Source organism: Lathamus discolor, chromosome 3, assembly GCF_037157495.1.
Source record: "Lathamus discolor isolate bLatDis1 chromosome 3, bLatDis1.hap1, whole genome shotgun sequence".
NCBI lineage: Eukaryota > Metazoa > Chordata > Aves > Psittaciformes > Psittacidae > Lathamus > Lathamus discolor.
The window spans coordinates 27,810,691-27,834,512 of NC_088886.1; the positions used below are offsets into that span (position 1 = coordinate 27,810,691).

General features: G+C 41.9%; 1 protein-coding gene across 9 annotated transcripts in view; it reads right to left on the minus strand.

The window, feature by feature from the left end:
- The window catches only part of LPP (LIM domain containing preferred translocation partner in lipoma), a 353,102-nt gene that overhangs the window by 57,244 nt on the left and 272,036 nt on the right, over window positions 1–23,822 (minus strand). For 8 of the 9 annotated variants that reach the window (XR_010611484.1, XM_065674286.1, XM_065674285.1 and 5 more), the window contains one exon: window positions 2,757–2,926. Coding sequence is in view for 8 of the 9 variants with exons in the window: in XM_065674286.1 (XP_065530358.1) it covers window positions 2,757–2,926 (170 nt within the window). In the remaining variant the exon portion in view is untranslated. Of the gene's footprint in view, window positions 1–1,784; window positions 2,004–2,756; window positions 2,927–23,822 lie in introns of those variants that run through there. The other variant, XM_065674291.1, reaches the window with a different exon arrangement.

Consider the following 23,822-nt stretch of genomic DNA (forward strand, 5'->3'; position numbering starts at 1 on the left):
GTGCATAGTTTTTCTCTGCAGAAGTCCACAAGTCACACAAAGGAATCACAAAAAAAACCCCACAAAATCAAAGTATTCATGAATTTATGTATGAATCTATGTCATGACCAGGCAAATATTATAGTTCATTTTCCTTATATAAAGGAAGCAGCTTGGCCTAATGGCTTGCATAATAGGTCAAGAGTTTGGAATTTGGGGAAATGGAGGTGTGTGCTAGAAATCAGTGTGAATTAGGTAGACCAGTAAACAAGCTTCATTAAATTACTCAGACTTATACCAGCTGACAATTCTGTTTTCTCAGCTGGCCACAGCCATGGATTAGCTGTGCAATCTTGGTCTAGTAACACAGGCTCCACCTTTCATGGGAATTCATGTCCACAGGAATCTATGTCTGGGTTCTTCAGTCCCATTGATCTAGAGAACTAGGGCTTCAAGTGTCCAAGTCACTTTCTGATAATGGGATTTGAGGAAGCTCAAAAAAAAAAAAAAATTCAGAGGCCACAATTCAGCAAAATCCTTAAGCACAGGCTCGATTTTAAGCAGGTCATTAACTCTCATTGACTTCAGTATGACAGCATCACACATCTAAAGGCAAAAGCATTCTTATTGTGCCTCAGCAATTTAAGGGCCCCCAATCCATTTGCAAGAAAAATTTGCAAGCCTAGTTCAGACCCTCAGCGTACTTAGGTTCTTATCATCCTACTGAAGCTAATGCAGACCTCATTTCATCAAAAAATCAATAAGACATATGCTCTATGACACAAATTCCTCAGGCCTAAAGCCAATAGCATGGCAGATGCCTAGATCCCTTGTAGATCTGGCTTTCGGCACAGCAGAGATCCTGAGCTTTCTGAAGGGTATTGAGACTTAGGATCCTAGTGCTTGTTTCTTCCAAATTTAAGAGTTTAATGTGTGCTTGGGTGGTGGTTTTGCTTTTTTCGTTGGGGTTTTTTCCTCCCTTTGCTGCATGAGACTGCCAGATTCCTGCTCTCCATATCCCCTTCAAATTACCAGCTGTCCAGCTACACATGCGTAGCCCCATCAGCATTGCCATCCTTTCCCCTGCATGTGCAGCAGCAGATGGATCCAGACGTGTTTTGGGTTAAGTCCATAACCATAAGTTTTTTTGTGGACTGCATGGATAAACATTCAAAGGCTCCTTCTGGTTATGTAAAAAGAAAGCTATTAAACATTTACTCTTTCCCCTGTACTTGGAGCTGCAAAGCCGTACCACAGAATGTAAAAACGTGTATGCAACCAGGCAATTACCATTCCTTTATCCCTTAAATAGGTAAAAGATAAATTTGAAGGAACAGAATCCTTCTCCCTTTCCTTTTTGTATCCTTTTATCTTTCAGTGTAGGAAGTTTACTGAACCCTTGCCAACAATTCACTCAGGCTAATGAAGTGTATAAGTAATGGGATTAAATAATCTTAAGCCATTAGTATAGTGGCTAATGCAGATGTTTTCCAAAACTAAAGCAGATGAGTGGTGAAGAATGCATGCTTGATTTAGAAAAAGAGGAAAAGTCACTATCAATCTGCAAGCAGATGAACTGAATTCCAGCCTCAAGTCAGTGAAATGTTTAACTCCAGTTATATAATGTTGCTCCAATCATACTATGAATGCACCTTCCTGAAGTCTGCAGTGCTTTGCACATGGTCCAACTTGCTATGAAATTAACCTTAAATTTTTTACAGTGCAATCATTTTAGTGCAAACAAAAATGGAACCGGTTTAAAAGGCACATATTCCATCAAAAGATCATTTAGTTTTTAAAAGCCAATTAACAAAGCCCATGTATCACTGTCATTGTACATATTTCATCAAAGGCTCTGCAGAAACAGAAAGAATAATGGAATATTGGTGGCATTTTCAGACATATCTATTGCTGCTTTAGCTACTATCAGAATGACAGAAAAGTCAAGAAAGGCACCAATTTTTACTTTCAGAAGTGCAAATCCAATTCTGGAACTGTCTCAGGCCCAGTGTTTATAAAAAGAACTGTGAATTGGAAATTCAGAGAGAGAGATATCAACACTTTAAGAATGTTTCAGTGCTTTTCTTATTCTAAATTACATCTATTATCCCTATGTACTGTATGCTAAGGTCACACCAAGGTAAGGCCTCAGGCGTGTTATGTGATGTTTCTTTAATTTGCAACTCTGTGACTGGTTTCAACTAGCTCTTATGGGAGCCTCTTAAAAGGTGCAGCTCCTCAGAGCAACTGTTAATTGTTCGCTTTAAAAGCTTGTCGTAGGCATGAAATGAAATTTGAGGGTAAGAGTGAAAATATATCCAATCCAAAGACCCTTAGTTCAGTAGAAAGACTTCCATCAAACAATGCAAAAGTCTTGATTTTTAGAAGTTTCAATGCTATCTTGCATCTCACCTCCTTAACATTAGTGGGCACCACAGTCTGTAAGCATTTTGGTTTCAGGTTTCTCTATACAGAAAGCTTCTGAAAGCAACACTTATGCTTAAGATCACTACATAGTCTGTTCCTTATTACAGAGCTCAAATAATTACAAAAAGTGCCTTTTTCCCCATTTCTGAGATAGGCTAGACAAGGAAACAAAATTCATCCAGGGAACTGAAAAGATCAGTGCTCTAAAGAGCATGGAAAAACTGATGCCAACAGTACTGCCATGGGATTGTCAGGTTTTAATGGCAAGGCAACTGTATGGCGGTAAAAGAAATCAATGTTTCCAATGTCTGTGTGTTAAAATCATGCTGCAAACAAGAATGGATACTTACAATATAGCAGGGTTCACAGTAGGCTTTCTTCTCCACTGCATAGAAAGGCTGACCCCTCAGCTTGCTGTTGCACGTCATGCAGGTGAAGCACTCCACATGGAAGACCTGGTCCATGGCTGTGCAGCCAGTCCCTTCTCCAACAACATTCTCTCCACAGCGGGCACAGCGGCCTGTCACCAAAGGGAAAGGACATAAGTCAAAACAAGCTCCTGGTCTCAGCTGCAGAGAAGGTTCTCCCACATGCCACCTAATTGGTAAGTGGGACACAGAAGCTCAGTCAACAGAAGAGCAATTTGTACCACTGCTGGCAAAGATCCAGTGCTACTGAAGGTCACTGTGGTGCTGGACCACATGAAAAGATCTAGAAAGGCTTGAAACTGGCTCCCAAGCCTGCATTGAGACCAGTTCTACTACTGCTGCTAGCCAGTGATCATCATATGAAGTCTGAGCCCCAAATGCAAACCATTCAGCTATCATCTAACCAACTTATCTAGTCATTCTCAGCTCCTCAGATGGGATAAACCTGTGCCTAAAGCCTTGCCCCAACATGAAAGGATTTTGTGGTAGGATGCCTCATAAAGCTGCCTGGTGGCAGTGCAATTGTTACCATTTAAATAGCAGTTTTTGCTCGTACAGCTTAAACCAATTCTCTCAATTGAGCTAATTACCTTTTTTTCCTCTGTTTGAAGATTAATATGGATTAAGATATTTTGCCTATTTAAAGCACAGAAGCTATTTCTCAGGAAACTAATTTGTGGCTACTTTATTCTTATTATCCTTCAAGAAAGGTGTATCAGAAGATACTAGTAAGGACTCTAAGTAAAGACGAGCCACAAGATCTCTGTTTTTGAAAAAGGTCCTTAATGCCACACACAAATATTTAAGACACAAAAAAATCTGCATGCACACAAAACATACAAAAGGCTTGCTGCCTTGTTCAGATTGTTGCTGAAGATGTTATATGGCAGATAGATTTAAAGTGAAGACAGGATTTCAGAGAAAGATGGTTTCTTAGACCACGGAAAAGACATTTTCTCAGGGAAGAGTGTGGTGCAGACATGATGGAAGAGGGTGGGTGGAAGGCACACCTTTGCAATTTTCCTGCGCCATTCATTTGAGTGCTAGAAAATGGAGATAGCCCATACCCAGCAATCAGTATTGAAAATAATTCATGCACAGAGTCATGGGAGGTATTTAGGACAACCTCCGCCACTCTATGCAGGAGAGCCCTACCGAAGGCAACAGAACAACCACAGTCTGGGTCTTTGTCCCACTCAAAATGGTATTCTGCAGTTTGAGAATAATTGTGCTGCCCAAAGTCTTGGGACTTGGCACTTCTTTTTCCAGGTTCTGTGGGTGGAGTGGTGTGGTCACTAAGGGTGGGAAGGAGGGGAAGGGAAGTGAGAGCTTCCTTCCTGCAAGCAGGAAGGCAGATTGAGTTCAAAGTAAGAATTACTTATAAACGGATATACACATAATAATTAAATAATCCAGGAACAATACGATGCTCTCTCAATATCATGGTCTGTGTTTATTGGTCTTGTCAAATACTGCAACACTTCCTAAAAGGACTTGGATATGTCTCATCATCTCAACAGCAGGGCTGCTGTCCTTGAGCAGTGTACCATTGATGTCCCTCCACTCACGACTTCTTCCCTGCCTGTCCCAGACTCCAATAGGCTACATCCAGGGAACAAAGCATATAAGCTACTTTTGGATCCCTCAGGATGTGGCAGGATGATATATATACACATTTGAGATATATTAGGAAAGCTTGGAAAAGAACCCAGATCATTATGATTTGCTAGAACGGCATAACCGTAGTTGGCATTATACAGGACAGACAGTTCCTGACTCAAACAGTTCCCAGTCTGAGCAATGTGAAGAGAGAAATCACCAGATAAATCCACATGAGCCTGGAAACCCCCAAAAAAGGAATGAATAATGTTGTATTTAAACTCAACTTTCTTTAGCATTTGTTATTAGCATTGTGATTGACAATGTTGCTCTTTAATAACTCAACTGAAACGCTTCTTGTGAGGACTCTTTTTTACGAGCAGAGAAGGAATGCAGGGTTCCCAGCATGGTGGTGAGGCTACAGAGCATGGGGGAAGAATGGAAAAAAACATGAGGATTAGGAAGAAAACAACCAACCCACTGGAGAGAACCAGTAAGAGAGCAGTACTGCTTTGGGAAGGAGTCAGAAGAAACCTACTGTAGACTGTATATTGCATGTACAACAGGAGAGTACTGATCAGCCCTGTGTGTGGACAAGACTGAGCGTGCTCCAGGGCCTTCTCCAAACTGCTCATGTAGCTGGGCTGTAATATGAAGAGACGTCTGGGGAGCAGTTAATATCTCTATATATAAAACATGAAATTGAAAGCCATTAGTGTATTACTTTACACAGTGTTTTTCCAGAGGGAATATTCCACTGAAGAATTTATTTTCCCTGGTGTGCTATTCTGTGATCATCCGGTATTATTTTTATGAGGCATTTGGACACAGAATAATGTAGTGTCTATGCAAACACTTCTCAGCTTTCTTTGTTAACATGTGAGAAGAACATGTGGGAATCTTTTCTTCCCCTCCTCCTCTTCTCACATTCGTAATTTAGCCAGCTTTTGTATACTTCAACATTTATCTTCCTCTTTGACCAAGGCATCTCTCAATTTTTCTGGAGAAGCTATCTCTATGTAGACTGTATTTCTGGCTGTACTTGTGTCAGGAGACCTGGGTCTGTTTCTGAACTCAAATACATACTCTTGTAATCTCTGCAAATCACTTGGGACCTTTGTAACTTCACCCTCCCTTTGAGCAAAGACTTCTCTGCCTTCCAAAGATCCCCTTAGGCTACATTCCTGCATGGCCTTGAGGTCAACTACACTGCTGGTGGCCAGGTACAAACCAAAAAGCAGCACGACAGAAGTCCTGGCCAACTTCTCCCCTTGAAGGTGGTATTTCCTTAGGCTTCCCTTCCTCTTTCTGGGTTTTTCCACAGAAGGTTCCCATTTAGGCAGCAACAGACTTAACGTCTGTATATTTATGAGAAGTCCAAATTCTGCTATTATGTACACTGACAGAAATGCTCCTATAAACTCTTGCACACGAAAGCTTAAAGAAAGTTTCCTTTTTGTATATTTATATGCAAATTATAACACTGTGGCCCTGAGCAAACCATGTTTTTCATGAGACATGGCCATTCCAGGGAGGATCGAAACACAAACTCTCTGCCTAGCAACACCCTAACTGACTCACTTGCCTGAAGGGTAAAAGCAAGTAAGCCAAAATATGGAAATTTGGGAGCTTACAACTGTAAGCCACTGTAGATGGCTGGATCCATGCAAAGGCATGTGGGCAAATAAACAACCGATCTGACTTACAATGATGCAGCTCTTAAAGGCTCCACCTTCTGCAGATCTTGGTGCAATCTGGGAATTCACAGAACTGTGAAAACTGGTCATTTCACCCAGCACATCACTCAAATTTGGTTGAAATAGGCAATTAGTTCCAAGAGTTGTTGGCGCGGAAGGAACTGACAAGCAGACAGGCACATGCACAAAGCAGTGCAATTGCAGAAGACTCATTTCCTTAGAAAATCAGAAAAAAACCCACTAAAAACAATGTATCTATCATTATGTCTGATAAAAACAAAACAAAGGTTTGCTTTTCGTGTGTGCCAGTTACCAACAGCGAAGGTATTTGTGGCTGGTCTCATCACAATTAAATGCCCACACATGTTCCCCATTTTAATATTTTCACACTAGTTGAAATAACCCAGTTTGTTGTGTGCAGAATACCCATGAGTGAGTACAGAACAAGTTGCACTGCTTATTGGGAAAGAAGTAGCAAAGGCGAAGCTTGCAAGACTCAAGAACAAACAGATTGCACAAAAAAGATTACACAAATAATCTAAGAGAAAAATATGCAGTGTATTACAGTAGAAACATAGAACAACATGACCCATTTGCTTCCCACAGAGACAAGTAGCACTTAAAAGGCAGCTTAAAGACAAAGGACAAAATTAGGAATAAAATGCAAGAAGATGAAACTATGTCATTTCAACATTCTTCTTTTGCCCCTTCAGCCCTTTTTAGGTCCTTTTTCAAGATCACTTCAGCAAAACTAGAAGGTGATACACTGGCAGCAAGCCTGGGAGATTGAGTCCTCTATTTTTGCATGGAAGAGGTTCATAACCTTGGCCGTGACCTTCCTTCAGCCTAGCCTGTCTGCCACATGTTGGTCTTACCTTGCGGGGACATACAGGGGTGCTCACAGAGGCTTCCCTGCTAAAACTGCTGGAAATGTCATCATTACTGGGTGGATCACAAGGAAACACTTCAGCAGCCAAAAGGAAACACCAGCTACTACACTTTATTCTGAAACCTTATTTACTGTCTTCTGTTGCATAAAAAATTGAAATATTGCAAATCTGAAGGAAGAGGGGGAAGGAAGGAGAGGAGCTCATATTGCACATGATGCCACATTCTAACTTTTCATTATTTTATTATTATTATTACATGATATTTGCTTATACCATCACAGATCCTGGCTACTCAGATTGCACAACAGCCCTGTTGTGCTGCGTACTGGAATTCACACAGAATTCACAGAAGGGCCTGACTGCAGGAGCTCACAATCTAATACAAGCAATAACTGGGTATAGATAGGAAATACAAAGAAGCAATCAAACAAAACCAGTCAACAAGGAAAATTGCAGTCTCAGCACTCTAAATGTTTTATTATTGACAACGAGGCTGTAGGCAGCCCAGCAAAGGAAACAGTTAAGGAAGAATTTGAAAGAGGATCCAGAGGGAGTTTGAGGGAAGTTTAATGGGATGCTTCTCAGGAAAGCACAAAGACAGCACAAATGGGAATGCAAGTGCTTGAAGATTGAACATAGACACCTGCAGACAGGAAGGATGAGTTGCTATGTCACTAGAGAATACTAGAGGAAAAAAGGGTGGGAATAGGTCATTACCGGCTATGCAAGTAAAGAAAGATGCTCCTGTTTGGTATGATGCAGAAATGAAACCAGAAGAGAGATTAAGAGACAGGAATGATCTGACCTTAGTTACAAGCTAGACAGTGATTTCTGCAGCTGCATTCTAGCTGAGCCTGAACAGGGAGAAACTGCATTTTTACAAAAGGATGTTGCAGAGATTCAAGGTTACTGGAGCTTGGATGCAGGTTTTATCTGTGAAGATGAATAGGAAAGGCCATAATCTGAGTTGTTAAACTGCAAGATTCTTAAGACTTAGCCAGAGCCTGGGTGTGATCTGAAGACGAGGAATTAGATACAGGGTGTCCAAACTTATGTGGGACATGAGTCACTTTTAAATGTCAGATTAAGAAAGTGAGCCCATCAGACAAACATCCATACTAATGCTTATGGCATAATATTCTGATAGCAATCACAGTGGAGTCCAATACAGACATACTGTAACTCCATCCAGCTGGCTTGAGATGCTCCTGTTTGTACATCCAAGGACTGCATTAGCCTTTTTTAGGCTACAACATTATTTGTCTGTCATACCTACTTAGAAACTAAGCCATCGGGGCACCAACCATCTTTGCTATGTGACCTATAGTGCCTAACACAAACAATTCAGGCAACAACTACAGATACTAAGAGCAAAGAAAGCAGAGAGAAAATGTGCAAACCTCTCTACAAAAGGTTTAAATTCATGAATTCAGAGCATGCATTCTATGTAAAGAGGAGATAGGGGATAATTTTCTGATAAAAGCATCAAAGTAGTAAGGTTCTGCATTTGCTGAAATGTGGGAAAAAAGCCCACACTGATATCTCAAAAACTTCTGCAGGATGGAAAAAAATGTTTTCCACCTAACTACTGTGGGAATATACCACAAGGTCATATCCTCAGTGCCTATCAATTACACAATTTCCCTGGATCAGCTCAGCTCACAATTTCCCTGGTTCTCACTGCAGCCCTGATACACTATGAAAGAAGTAAAAAACACAGCAAACTGCCTTTACAAAGCTGTACTAAGATAATTTTTAAAATACATAAATACATTGAACATGGTATCTCACTAAAAGTTCTCCTGGCAGCCTCAAGACACCCAGTATTTCCGCTGCGCTATTTTTCTAATCATCTCTGTTTAGAGTTCGCCAGTGAATGCATTTTAGAGATTCATGACACACTCTGCTTTTGGATGGCTTTGAATCAGCTGGCAGTAAATGTGGAAAAATCATTATTCCTAATGAAGAAATATTGATGACAAAACAGCATTTCGAGGACAACGTTGACCATAAGTCAACAATGTAACAAGATTTTTCCCTCTCTCCCTCCTCTTTCCTAGCGACTTTTATCCAACAGTTTTCAAACATTTCCCAACCACGTGGGATTCCTCAGGGCACCTATATCAGACAGCCACAACTATTCCATTTTGAAGGGATATGGAAGCAGAAGTTAATATATCAGACAGGCACAAGTATTCCACTTTGAAGGGATACAGAAGCAGAAGTTAACGCATTAGGAAGTTAACAGCGCAACAGCAGACCGTAACTGCTAGTATACTTTAATCGAGTTAAGTTTCAATGGTAGAGATCCTTCAACTCACAAAAACCCAACAGGTCCTGGGTTCCTTGATTTGTCCAAAAAAAGAATCAAATAGGATCTCTGATTCACAAGAGAGGGTTTATTCCCTTTCTGTGAAGCACAGGAGGGTATGTGTCTGACTGTGATTATGTTAGAAAAAGATGCATTAATTGTGTTGGAGTTATTCCAACAGTTTGGCACACAGGGCACTGTAATAATGGTACAAAGGGAAGCCCAAAGGTGTTTGTGCGTTTTGTAGGAAACTGTTATTTTTCTCATCTTATCCTTGCCTTCCTTACCTACCCTTTTTTTGTTTTTGAACTCAGACTTCTCACTGAGTGGGAAGATCTTGTCAGTGACTTATTGTGCCAGGAGCCAAGCTTGAAGTTCCACCATTTGACAGTAGCAGGCTATACGCATCAGTTGTCTTACACTGCCTTTGGACATGAGACAGATGAATCTTAATTCCCCCTTCTTCAACAGCCTTCAGAAAACAGAGTCTTTCACAGTAAACAGAGCTTCATGCTGCAATGTGTGCCTGTAACACTTCATAAATTAAATCCAAGGCCCTGATTTAATGACTGTGTCCTGGATATTCTGCTTTAGCAGTGCTGCACTTGTACTCCAGATGTACATGTCCCTGCAGTGACCTCCTTGTCATTTGTATTGTGCTTGTCCAGCAGTAGCTGCAATCTCGTGTTGTTGCATACCTTTCCTCCAACCACAATACAACTTCATATTTGCACTTCGCTTGGCTGCAAACCTGACACATTCTCAGTATGCCCCAGAGGTCCCATTCCACTCTAGACAGCAAATGCACTGCAACTGTGCAGGCTCATGCTGCTAACAGTTTAGTGTACCTTTTCAAATACTTCTCTGTGTTGCTCACCACAAGACTACTATTCCAGCCAGTTACTAGCCCTCACGGTGAATCTTTCCAACACCCCGGCAAGGTAGAGGACTCTTAGGACACCCAACATGCAGGTGGGGAACTTGAGACACACACACATTAAATAACTTTCCAAGGGTCACACAAGGAGTTTGTGACAGATCCAGGAACTGAAACCACATCTTCTCAATCCCAGTCCAGTCTCCTTAACCACAAGACCATCTCTGAAAAGGCCTGATGGTGAGACGGGCTCTGCTGTAATCCCCTCCCCAGCAGAAGGAACAGGCTCCTTGTGCAGGCCATGCCGTCACTCTCTGGCAGCCTGGCTGAGCTATGTACCCGCTGAATATGAAGAGTTTTTTGCCTTTGCTACTATTCCGCTGTTTAATGAGAGAGGAAGAAAGGCCTATGTTTCTTTCAACATCCATGTGGTGGTGATCACATCTACATCACCCTTTCCTCAACTCCCTGGAACACAAGAGACAATTTAGCTTGTTTCTGATATAAAGCAGATTATGGTGAGTGCTTACCAACATGGTAGAGGTACCTTCCTAAAATATTGCAACCATAAGGCATCACTGCCACAAAATAAAGTTCAGAGAAGGGCATTCCTATTTTCCCACAAAGCTATAAAATTTCAAGTTGAACAGGATCCTGAGAGGTCACGGAAACTATCTTACTGCCTTGAAGGAAGGATCAGCTATCTCTACAACATTCTTGACAGATACTTGTTAAACTTGTTCCTAAGAACCTCCAGCAATGGAGGTTTCACCAACAATTTAGACAAAAAATTTCAGTGAGTACCTAACCTTACCACTAGTAAGCCTTTCTTTCCATCCAACCAAAATGTCCTGAGCACTGATCTAAATCTTTTTACTCTACTCATGATGGACGTAAGGAACACATTTAAGCTTTGTCTGATCTACACTACTTGTATGGCACCTAAGGCAAAGTTGCCCCCTGTCCTTCCTCAGGCAAGACACCTTGCAAGGTAGGCAGGTGATGATCTGACCATGTGTCCCACACACCGATGAGATGCCAGTCCCCAGCTTGAGCGATCTGCAGTGAGTGCCCCAGCCCGGTGGGGGTCAGTGATGCTCTACGATATTTAAGGTCCCAGATACTTTTTTGCAGCATGCTGTTTGTTGTTGTTGTTGTCGTTGCACTGTGTCAACTTTAGGCACGTTTTACCATGTGCAAAGCAGTTGAAATACAGCCTCAGTAACATCTGGAGACAAAAGAAAGGGGGTGAAATAAAATAGTGTGAGAGAGGAAACATTCCTCCTTTTGCTGATCGATCAAGGAAATGCAAGGGAGAGAGTAAAATGCACTGTATTTACTTTATAAATGTTTCCTTTAATGCCGATGAAAGTTGCCAGCTGACAAAGACTACAGTTGTAGATCCACTGAAGAGCCCCAGCTTGAGAAACAGAGAAATGAGTTGTTTGCATGGCTTTGCCAGGCGCTCTTAGCTGTGCCACGGGATCTTGTCTCTAGAAGCAACAGCAATTCCTCCTCCAGCCCCTGCCTCCCCCTGGCTCTCCAGCACTGCAAACAGAGTGCCACGTCCCCTGCTGCCTCCTGGGCACTCCTTGCTACCTGCTTCTCTTCACCACTGCTCCTAGCCTGGGCTTAGTGCTAGGCATGGGTATGATAAAGTAGTTTTAAGTTGCAAGTATAGAGTTGGATGGAAAGAAGTAACTTTTTTTCTTTTTCCTAATTAGGAAAAATTTATTTGTGCTTGGGGGCAAGACTTTCAAAGTACTGATCTGCACCAAAAATCCCAGCCAACAAACATTTAACTAAATAAGGAATTCAATAATTTCATTTGGTAGGAAAAAAAAAGTTTAAAAAAATTCCTACTTTCACAAAAGTCCCCTACTTTCTTGTGTCATCACTCCTCTCCTTCAGGGGAAAATCATCACATATAGGAAGTTAAAAAAGCACAACACATTAAAACCTCCTTTTTTTTTTTTTTTTTTTCAAAATAAATATGGGGAAAAATTTATAAAAGCTGTGAGAAAGTGGGGCTTTCCCATGCTTTCAAAAGCTGAGAAATGTCTTCCTTTCTTTCACAGGAACATGAGAGTTTTTAAAACAAAGATGACTCTTCTCCTTGGAAAACATCACTAGTGTTGAAATCTTACTTTTTAGTGACACCAAACCGCTACATGGCACCCATGGAATAACCTCAGCAGCTCTTCACTAAAACCCCAATGAAAGTAAGGTTATCAGCTAAGTCCTAGTGGAGCAGGGAGGAAACCTCTCTTTGCAACCTATCCCAAAGCTTATACTGAGGCATTTTGCCCCCCCTGAGAAAGACTTTAGTGAGGGAAACTGTTGCTAGCAGAGCAGTGCATCAGACAAATTTTGGCAGTTCTGGTCATCCCAACAGCAACAACTACTAAGCCAGGCCTCTTTGCGCTTAGACTTGCAAAGACATGTTGCATGATAAACCCTGGACAGTGGAAGTACCAGGTGAGCAACCATCCTTGTCTGAATGTCTTGCAAGGAAAGGAAGGCAAGGTAAGAGGCAGAAATCACTCCTCCCACCCTCATCAGGGTGATACGTGAAGGGCATTTCCTGGGCCATCCCCTATCTCACTGGGCTTGCTCTGTAATGCTGCACCAGATTTCAGGATCCTCTTTTGGAAAGCCACAAAACAAAGAACTTACAATTACTTTGAGAGCCAGTGGCGGAAGCCCCAGTGAGCAGCTATGTGGTGGCACCTCTCCTGGGCCTGTCTGGGTCCCCTCATAGCTGCCTCTCTGAGTATGCTGTTCCCACCTGCTCCCCCTGACCCAGGAGATTAGACTTGTTGCTAGAGCAGCAGAGGGCAGTTTCAGGGGCTGCTGCACCCGACCCTGTACATAAGCAGTGGCTACAAAACAAAGCAGATCTGGAGGCCAGAGAAGTTGATCTCTTCGGATGCTTGGTGTTCATTATGCCACAGTTCGTGCATCTTCTCCCACCCACTCCTCCAGGTGGGGAAGACCAGCAACCAGCTGCCCACAGGCTCACACTGATGCTCAGTGCAAGAATCAAACTCTCCTTCGCTCTTGCTTTCTGAAGAGCTGAACTGAGGGTACAGTCAGAAGGGACCAGCTAAGATTCATACTGATAGACAGCAGGTCAGAAAATTAGTTGTCTTTCAATGCATTCCCAAAGTACTACAGTTAGGTTTGCCACTTTCAGCATGAAAGCGTTCCCAAGGAACCCAAGCAATGGGTCAAGGCCCTTCAGTGTTCGGTGCTGAACAAAGACAGCAAACAATGCCCCCTTTCCCAACGACTTTCACCTCCAACTGCTTCCATGTTGGGAAAGGGCACTTAGAACTCCTTCTGTCCCCTAGTCCAGCCAACCCATTTCATAAGCCCAGGAAAGGCACCAGCCAAAAATCACATCCGCTGTTGGGCATGAATGACTCAATTCACTCTTCCATTGCCTGGCTGTAGCCCAGCCAGTATTCGGCAGCTTGTCTGCCTCGCTGCGTCACTGGGAGGGTAGTGGCATAACATGATTTTTACCAAAGGCCCTGTTCACTGGAGAAGTTGAAAACACCTGAGTAATGGTGAAGTTTTGAGTCAGAGATGTTTGCTGTGCCAATGGCTCTAGCCTACCAACCTGGCTTGCCTCCTGCATGCCTGCCTGCTGAAAAACGTCTGACAAAAAACAAGAAACAAGGAGAGAACCTGTCCTCCTCCTGTTAAAAATAAAAACAAGAAAAAAAAAAAGGAGGTGGAGAAAAGCTAGATCCCACAAAGAGCAGAGTCCTGAACAAATGGCAGCTCTCATATCCCCAACAGCTTTGAGGTTTGGGGTTTTCAAAGGTGTCTGACTGCATTAGAAGATGTCCCACCAAATTTCAAACAGCACCTCATTTATTTAAGGTCTTTGAAAACTCTGCCTTTCACAATCGAGCACCAGCCCAAAGCTTCCTTGCTGTTCTGAAACATGCACTGTGTTTACAGCAACCCTCCCATAAATCACCTCCATCAGGTTCTGGAAACTGCCTCACCTGTATGCTGACCACTCACCATCCCTTGCACTGAATTCCAGCACTCCAAATGTCTCAGCAGCTGAAATCAACTAACTGTTTGTATTAATTAAAGCAACCTACTGGACAGAGGTTTCCTTCTTTGCCCCCAGATCTGGGACCTTTCCAATCAGGTGTAAGGTCCAATATTTGTTTACTCTCTTAGACAAATAACAAGAGCTTTACAGCCTAGAATGGAGACACACTCCCACTCTGAGGGGATGTGAAACATTTGTTTCTGCTCAGGATGACCACACATGTCATAACCTTAAAATGTGACATGGGTATTGAGAACAAAAGTCCTTTTAAAATTACATTTGATGTTGGTGATACCATATTAATTATATTAATGTAATCATGTAATAATTACAATTCTGGGCATCCTCTGGGTGATGGGACCGCTTTTACTGGCAACTTTTCTAAACTAGTTTCAAACTTAACTCCCTGTGCTGCATATCTGGAGCCCATGATGGAGCAGGATGATAACAAGTATCCGTAGATCATTATTCCCACCTGACTGTCACATTCTCAGAGCTTGATGGGAAAGGAGACAAAAGTTTTCTTACTTCACCTCCATTAGAAGCAAAGTAGTGTAAAATATGAGACATATTTATAACAAATATTATTTATTTATAAAAATTATTATTTTATTTAAAGAAAGTATGTGGAAAACCCATCTGCACAATTGCATGTGTCACTCTCACACATCCTACACTTTTGATTCATAATTAGCAAGGTTTAGAAAATAATAAGTTAAAAACCCCACTAACACCATAAAGCCAAGCTCTTTAGTGGCCCTCGGATAGCTCTGTTTAATGTGGTTAAGGACTCTAGGCCCTGCTGACTGACAGTAGGAGACATAGGAAATGCGGGTTCTGATCCATATTTATCATGATAGATTGTCCTGACATTTAACCTGAAGCCCTCCATGAGGAGGCTCTGATGTTGATCAGCATCTACAAAGGCGCGTTCAAAGTATTACATTTCTAAGATAGAAGGTTCTTTCTAAATTGGCTTCCATACGAAGGGCACCAACCCCTGTCTCCTTAATTATTCACACAATTCTTGACCTGAGAATTTTGCACTGATGGAAACTGAAACCCCAAAAACTTTCCGCCTTCGTGACAGGGCTGAACCAATTGGAAAAGACCGATTTGATATCCAGAGGTCATGATGAGTCCTGCCAGTCCAATGTCCTTGAGCAGTCATTAGAAAAGGCTATCATCAGCAAGGATTATAAGTGTTTGCCAAAAACTTGGTGCTGAAAAACATCTAGAACATCGTGAACCTGTGACGGCAACCTCCGTATGAACAAAGTTGGCAAATCGTTGTGCTCTGAATTTTCAGAGTGCTCTTAACTGGTTTCCTACATGCATGGGAGTTCACTGTGAAGACGATAAATATATTTAATCCTCATTAAGCCTTTTGGTATGACAGTAGGGAAAACTGATGGACTTGTCTACATGCAATAACAGAATCGTTTGAAATTCACTAGACCTCCAAATTTAGACCTGAGGTATGTGTAGACACACTCATTTCAGTCTATCCCAAGCCTGATTTAACTGATGTAACCTTAGCCAGCTACAGGAGCTTTTGAATTTATATGCCCACTCCCAGAAAGCCAATGCTAGTTTAAGGCAGTTGGTTTCCACCTGCACCTAAAACGATGCAACTTTGTTATGTTGACAAAGTTAGATATGAGGGATACAACAGGGAAGCTATTATTCACACTGTAGCATAGGAAACCGCGCGGAAGATTTTTGTCCCAGTGAAAGGCTACAGCTTGCAAAAGTAAGCATCCAAAACAGAGAAGTGTGGCAATGTGAGACCCAATGCAAATGTTTGAGTCTTCAAAAATTTTGGAAATATCTTTCATTGTTTTGCAGTTCTCTAAGCATCCTCTTTGCAGCCTCTGCACAGATAAGGACCTGTGAAATAGCATGCAATTATGCAGCTCCTGGGAAGTCTCCGGGCCATGTTCTAGACCAGATGGCTCCAGAAATGTTTGAGTTAAGCTTCTGATCCATGTCCAAATATTAGAATACCTGTAAAAAGCCTGAATTCCAGTACTGCTTCACAAGAAAGCCAAAGCAACCCCTCCGTAACAAGCAAGAGATAGACTGGCATTTTGGAAACCACAGACTAAAGACCTAAGAACTTCTTTTTCTGCAGATGACCCGTGTATGACTCATCACCTCAGCTAAGAGGGACATAAAATTAGTAAAACTAATCATTTAGTTTAATAAATTTAGTTTAATAATGTAATAAAAAAAATTCTTGCAGGAAATAATATGAATATCTAATTTCATGGTGTCATTTCTACTACATATTGTTTTGTTCTCCCCTGTCCACAGAGCACAAGCATGAAGCCACTGCACACACTGATCCCCTGAGAAGTTAGTCTATATTTAGTCAGCCAGACCGCCTAGCCAAGCTGATGTCTTGCATCTTCTAGTTAACACACACCTACTGAGACGGGACCCACCATGGGTCACAATTAGACCATGCTCTAAAACACAACCCTGTAAAATGCTACTTATTCTTCCAAACAGCTGCAATTTTCCCAGGCCAGAAAAGCTCTGGTAATCAGACATTTGCTGAATGCATACCATTCCCACTTACTACCTAACAGCTGTTACTCATAGTCTCAGGACTTTGTTAATTTATATGAGACTCAAGGCCACAGGTCAGCCATCTTCCCTCCTAGATGAAAGAAAGTTCCTCTGAAAAGGGCAATAGGCAGTCAAACTGTGTGTGAACACCTTGCAATTGAGCAAAACAGAAGGAAACAGAGTCTGGCAGACCTGAAACAGCTTAGTTATGAGTCCTCACCCAATGCTCTGCTATAATCAGAGCAAAGAAATAACAGAAAACCCACCAAGATCCCAAGACTAATTCACTGTCTATGAAGTATTCGTTTTGTTTAAATGACCAAGCCACACTTAGATCAATAGGCCATACGAACTCATGAACATAGCATGGCCAGGACTAGCTCAGGGCACAGATCTGTAACCCCAGAATGGCAGTGTCCATCTGCCCTAAACTTGGAGGTGGCCTCTTTTCAGATGCCTGTCTCTGACCCTCCTGCTGAGGCTCCTGAAACTTACGTTACCTGCACAGTTCTTCACCTAAGCCTTCCAGACTCAAAAGTATCTGTCTCTCTCTCGCGTGAGCAAACAGAGCAGTTGCCACTCTTCACTCCGTATAGACACAGAAGTGCAGAAAGAGACTGAAAGAGATTAAATGACAAGCTTTCACTTGGAGCTGGCCCTTCTGACTCTCCTCAGCCGCACTTCTGAAGGATGGATGCTATAGAGATGGCAATGCACCAGCTGTGCACATCTGCAGTGCACATGCTCCACTTTCTTCACCTTTTGAATTATACCTGTGAAAACAGTGGAAATAATTTTGACCATAAGCAACCTCGCTTCTTCCCTCCTCTTTTTGTTGGCTTGCATAGAAATTGAGTATACATACAATGAGAGGTTACAGTTGTTTCAGCATGAGTATTGGTCTAATGTAACACATTGAAGCCTGTGCTTTCACATTTTATCTTTAGAGAAGCCAGTGTTTTTATACATATAAAGACAGATGATGGTAGATTAAAAAATCTCCTACTCAAACATCCCCTCTTACTGTAGCCATACCCACAACAGTCCTGTCCTCCCTCCATACCTTCCTCCCTGCTCTAAACACACAACATCAGATTTGCCAATGCTGGAGACAGTCACACTTCACAAGACCATGTAGGCATTGTGAGCTGGATCAGCTCATGCAAGATGTTTAGATGGAGAATAGGAAAGAATGGAACACTTCAGAATCCAGGATCCATGTAACATCCTGCACTGTATATATATTTGCACACTGACACATACACACATGTATATATACTAATTTCAGCTATGGGACAGAAATGAGAAGCAGCTGCCTAGCTTGTGGAGATGACAAGTACACATGACCAGAAATAACTCCACATTGGCAATGACGATAGCTATGACTTTCCTGTCCTAAAGAGCTGACTGCACATGACAGTCTTCTGCAGAGTGTAAGTGACCCACATTACAGTCCCTTCCAAATGTCTCCCTCCAGGAAAGCTCAGTCAGACACAGTTCTTTAGTTCATGTGATCACAAACAATCCTTGCATTAAAAAGAGGTGTAAAGTCAGTATTGTCATGTCTCAGCCAATCATCCACTCATGAGAAAAGTCAAGGTAAAAGACCTCAGGCTATCTGCAGGTTTTCTGGAAGCTCACTTGCCTTTCAGTGCTAACAGATTTTAAAAGCTTAGGGGTTTTTTGAGAGTGTAATTTAAAGTGACAACAAAACTCACTAAACACCCCCTAAAGAAACCTCCCCTTCTTCAAACCTGCCCTCACGCAAAATGATGCACATCTGTCTGGTCTGCCCCTGACAGCACAGACAGAATCAAAGCATGCACTTACTAGTTATTAACCCCTCAAGATACTGTCTGAAACCAGAATTTGTTGAAGGAATTTATATATTAAAGGTGAACACTTCTGCAAACTGAATACAGCCTGATTTGCAGCTTTCAAGAAATAGTTCAGTGTGACTGGGTAGTAATTTGAAGGTTCTACAAGAGAAAATAATTCACATCTCAAGTCCAGCTGCCTGTCTTTACCTGTGGACAGGCACCCACACTCTAAGCTGTCTACAAAGGGGCCTGATATTGCTAGGATGTTTCACTGAACCACTGTGCTCAATGTGGAGATTAATTTTGTCAGCTGCTAAAACCCACACACCTACTTGTGCTGTCCCCTTTAGACACTGGTGCTGTGAACATAGCTTTTAAGCCCTCACTCTTGGTTCACAGTACCAGAGGTCAGTATTTCTACATCTCTGTATATGCTTCAGCAGACGCACAAGGAAAACAAAAGAAAAAAAAACCCAGAAAATGAGAAGTTCATAAATGAAAGCTGGTGATGAGGTATCAAACGTGGTCTCTTGTCTCCGGTTTGTATCCACATTGATCCTATTGCTCTTGAAGTTTCCTATTTCCCTCAACGGTGCAGGGCCACAGGACAGGCATTGTGCTTTTGTCACTCTCTCCTAATCAGCTGACAAAATCTGTGCTGGCACAGTTCAGGCAGAAGACATCTTAACAGCAAGTTTCACAAGTTGAAACAGGTTTAGTCTCAGCTGCTGGTAGCATCCCAAATGTCTGGCAGGGCTGGCTTCTCGTGATCTCCCTGCTAGCTTGGGATGACAGTCTCCTGACTTTTGAGCACCCGTTGTGACCTCGGGTTGCAGCCAGAGACGTGAAAACTGTGTACATGTCCAAGAGGACATGATGAACAGCAAGGTGCATTTGCAGACATGAAAACAGTGCAGCTCACTAAAAGCACCAGGAAAGTTTGGCTACTTTTGATTCTTTTCATTCTTTCAATCTTCCCCTACCTCTCTGCACCACTGAGAAACACTCTGTATTGATTATGCTGACACTGACAGCAGAGCTGGAATTTTTATTTTCTTTTTTTTTCACATCTCAGATGAGAAAGTGGGTTATGATTCATCTCACACATTCTGAGTCAAAGTGATCCCTTTAAAAAAAAAGAGAAAAAAAAAGAAAGAAAAAGAAAAGAAAAAACCAAACAGTTTTGATGTGTTTCCATCAGAAGAGAACAGGCTGGAGAACACTCAGCAAATGAGACAGCAGCCCCGTTTAATTCTTTTTTTACCATATTTCACTCTCAGATAAAATACGACCTTTCCCCCCCAACTGAACTTCAAATAACACTCAAAACACCCCCAAAACTTACTGGCAAGAGACAAATCATTTTAGCAAAAAAGACAGCATAAGACAGACAAATGACACTATAAGAAATAACAAATACCACACCATGCCCTCACCCCCATGGAACTGAGATTGATAGACTGGAAAGTAACAGATTACTATCGTGAATTATCAATTTTCTTAATAGACTTGAACTATCTAAATGCCAAAGTGTTGTAGCATTAGTGGGTACATTATATTAACAGCAGTTAAAATTACTAAGTGTGATCCTGGAGCGCTTTTTTCCTACTTTCTTAGTTTCACAGCCATGTTATTAACCCCAGAAAACAGGACTTGTGATCTAAATGCTGGGAAGAGCCTTCAGACTGGTTGTGGCTTCCCATCAGACAAGGCTCACAAGTCCATTTTGTTGACTTTCACATAAAATAGAGTGTGGCCTCGGCTGTGGGTAAGGCACGGGACTTGAAGGAATTCTAGGCTCAATTCCCACTTGCTACTGTTTCTCTGCATGATTCTGTGTGAGTCATCTAAACTCTGCCAGTCAGCCCCTTGTTTGTAAATTAAGGACAATAATATTTTCCTGGTCCTTGCCATATAGAACCTAGCTGGTTCTATTATTCTCTATTCTCAGTTTGGGAGCTCTGAGGGATGCATACTGTTTCCTACTTCATGTTTAATTTGCACATAGTGCAGCGTGACCACAGTCTTGCTAGCAGACTTTAGATGTTACTGCAGTACAAATAAGCCATAATGTAACACGGAAGCCATGGCAAATTTAATGCAACTAGCTTCAAACAATAGGTTAATTGTTTTCAGTTTTAAAAAGCAAAAAAGGGGTTCATTTATGCCAGGTCATGTGCATAACTAACTCAAAACAAAGAGAAATGTCACTGAGACAAAGATTTGTCCAGGACTGCACAGCTGGAAGTGTGGTTTCTAACTCCAGCTCCAAAACTGACTGCCTGCATCTCTGGACCCACAGCTTGGCTGTAAGTTATGACCAAGAAAGAATGTCTTGAGGCTTAAAACATTCCAATTCCATTATCTGAAGTGAAATTTATTTCTTTAAAACTACAATCCAGAAAAAGAGTCTCACTCATTCACAGACACACATACATATATCCCATCTTAAAATACCTATGCGTGTGAACTTAGTGCTTATGAAATCCTGGATGGAAACTCCTGGTTTCACTTGTCTCCATAAAAAAGATCAAATGGGGGAGAGGGAGAACAAACCTTCCCCATCCCACATGTCCCTAGACTAACAGCCTGTTTTGAGCTCCTGGCCTCCTCAAGTTGATTCACAACCAGGGGTCCTGTGGGTACCACAACTGATGTTTTTTAACGAGGTGATGATGTACCACAGAGAACTCCCCTGAGATCAGCCAACTCATTTCACGTGGGGCAGGAACCAGCCATAAGGTAGGTCACACTTTCGCTTCCTAATGACCTGCAGCCGAAGGCTTGATGGCTCTATCAATTCTTTTGCCATTTCAGTCCACAGTTTACTTTGGGCATGTAAGCAAGCTGGATTCTCTTTGAACTGCTTCTGAAATAAAGGTAGAAAGGCTTACTTTGTTTCCATGTAGGACTATTAATTTTGGGGTGTGGGGGTTGGATAGTAGCCTCATCATTGTCCACATTCATGCACTTCTTTTTCTGTGGATATGTTAATTTTTAAACATGCTGAAGAATCCTGTAGAATACAGCTGTACTTTAGAAAGACACATCCTAGATACTTCATTATCACATTTAACTTCCCTTAGAAGACAGCAGGAATTTGTCAGCTTTCATTTACCAACTGTTGGACAAACCAAATTCCACTAATGGCCTGAAACCCACCTTTCTTTTGCAGCACAGAGGGGATCATAGAAATCCCTTTGGTAAAATGCTACCTTGGTATTCTGCACTTATTCTCTGTTAAATGACTTATGCATCAAATCAGTTCTGTCTAAAAGTAAAAAGACGTCTAGGTTGACTGCCAGCAATTCAAGCTAAACCAGTGCCTTCAAACCACCGAGGAAGTTGTGTTGCTTGCTATCTGTTCCAGCTGGCATTTTATCATCTACAAAAACAAAGGGTAATTTTAGGTTTGCTGCAAGAGTTAGTTCATATCTGTAAAGCAGTATAGGCCTCTCAAGAGACTGTGCTTCACAAACGCTCATGACCCAACATCTCCTCCATTCTTGTATGGATAAGAAGAGGCAAAAGGGAATGTGAGTCTCCTGCTTCCTGGCACATCTGGGTACCAGGTACTCAGGGCTTATAGGAGTGCAACCTCCGCTCAATCCTGACTGCTGCGTCTGCTTGATCTTCATTAAGACATGTACACTCAAGACTTTAAATGACTAAGACCCCTGTCATAATAAGATATAGGTGCTTAGCTTCACAAAACATGTTTCCCACAAGTATTGCAGAATAGAATATGGGTCACATCAATAGCAGGAAGAATTGCATTGTTGCATCCCTTTACAGTCTTTGAAATGCTGAAAAGCAACTTAAACCAGCTCACAGCCTCTGCATCCCTGTTTTCTCTTGCCTTTCTGATGGCTGGAGATAAATACATGTACACATGGTATATTTTGCTCTCCAACCACTCACTGGCCTCTTCATTTTCTTTTCCCACTTCGGAACTGTAGGCCAAAATTCACCCCGTATGTTGCATTGGGACTATCTTTATAAATCTGCTCTCCAAGCTCTACCTGCACTTGCTGCACAAGGATGATGGCAGTCACAGACTCTGTGAAAGCAAGCTCGAAGCGGGTGGCAAGCATTGACAGAAGTGAGACTGAAGAGATAGGCTCTGAAAACCATTTACCAGGGTAATTGAAGCCCCTGGGGAGCAGAAGGAGGATGACTCCCCTTGCAGCAGGCCACAAGAGGGCAGATGGATGTTGATGGTACTGCACTATGACCTCTCTGAATGCAGGCTGCTCCCAGCCTTTGTAGCCTGTGCGTGAATGCAGGAATATAGCTTGAACATAAAAAATAATAACTTGAAGTATAACGGAGAAAAGGGTCCCTATTATATGTCTGTTCTTCCTGCTTTTGTGAGCGATTACATAACAAAAAATGACGGTCGGCACATCTGTCGCTGAAAATCTAGCCTACTATTTTCTGACCTACATGCTGTTCAGATGAGGATGTACACTATCTTGCACCAGAAAAGTTGCCTTTAAACAAAAGGCACGATGACACATCATATGGCAAAATTACTATGCAATTATGCTTTTGCAATAATAATAATAATATGCATCTTTTAATGATAACCTTTTCAGAAGAGACCTAGGAATACAGGCAAGATATGACAACTTCCTTTTTCTGGTGATAATTCAGATGAAACTAAAAGACCACCTGAGCCTCTTAGAGGCTGCAAAAATGCCTGATGAAGACTGAAACACAATGCAGACCGTGCTCAGTTTAGAGACAGTAGAACTGTTCAGTGCACAGACCCACGTCAAAGGAAACAAAGGAAACATGAGCTGAAGGAAGCTGCATCTGGACAATCTAGTGTGCCTCCTTATCCGAAGCTTCTGTGACTCTACCACACTGTCTCCCATATCTTACATGGACTGCTATCTGCTAACCCATGTCCTGCCTCTCAAGAAGTAAAATTAGGGAACACCTTCGACACTGTTTGGACACCAGGTCTCTGCATCTAGTGAAGGATCTTTAGCTTATGAATGGAAGCCTAACACAGACACAAAACCAGTGAGTGGAAAGGTTGAGAGCACCTTGACAGATTCAATACTGGTGCGACTTAGTGTTCTTTAGTTTTAACTGTGACACAGCATCTCAAAGAACTATTGCAGAAGGTTTCTCTGT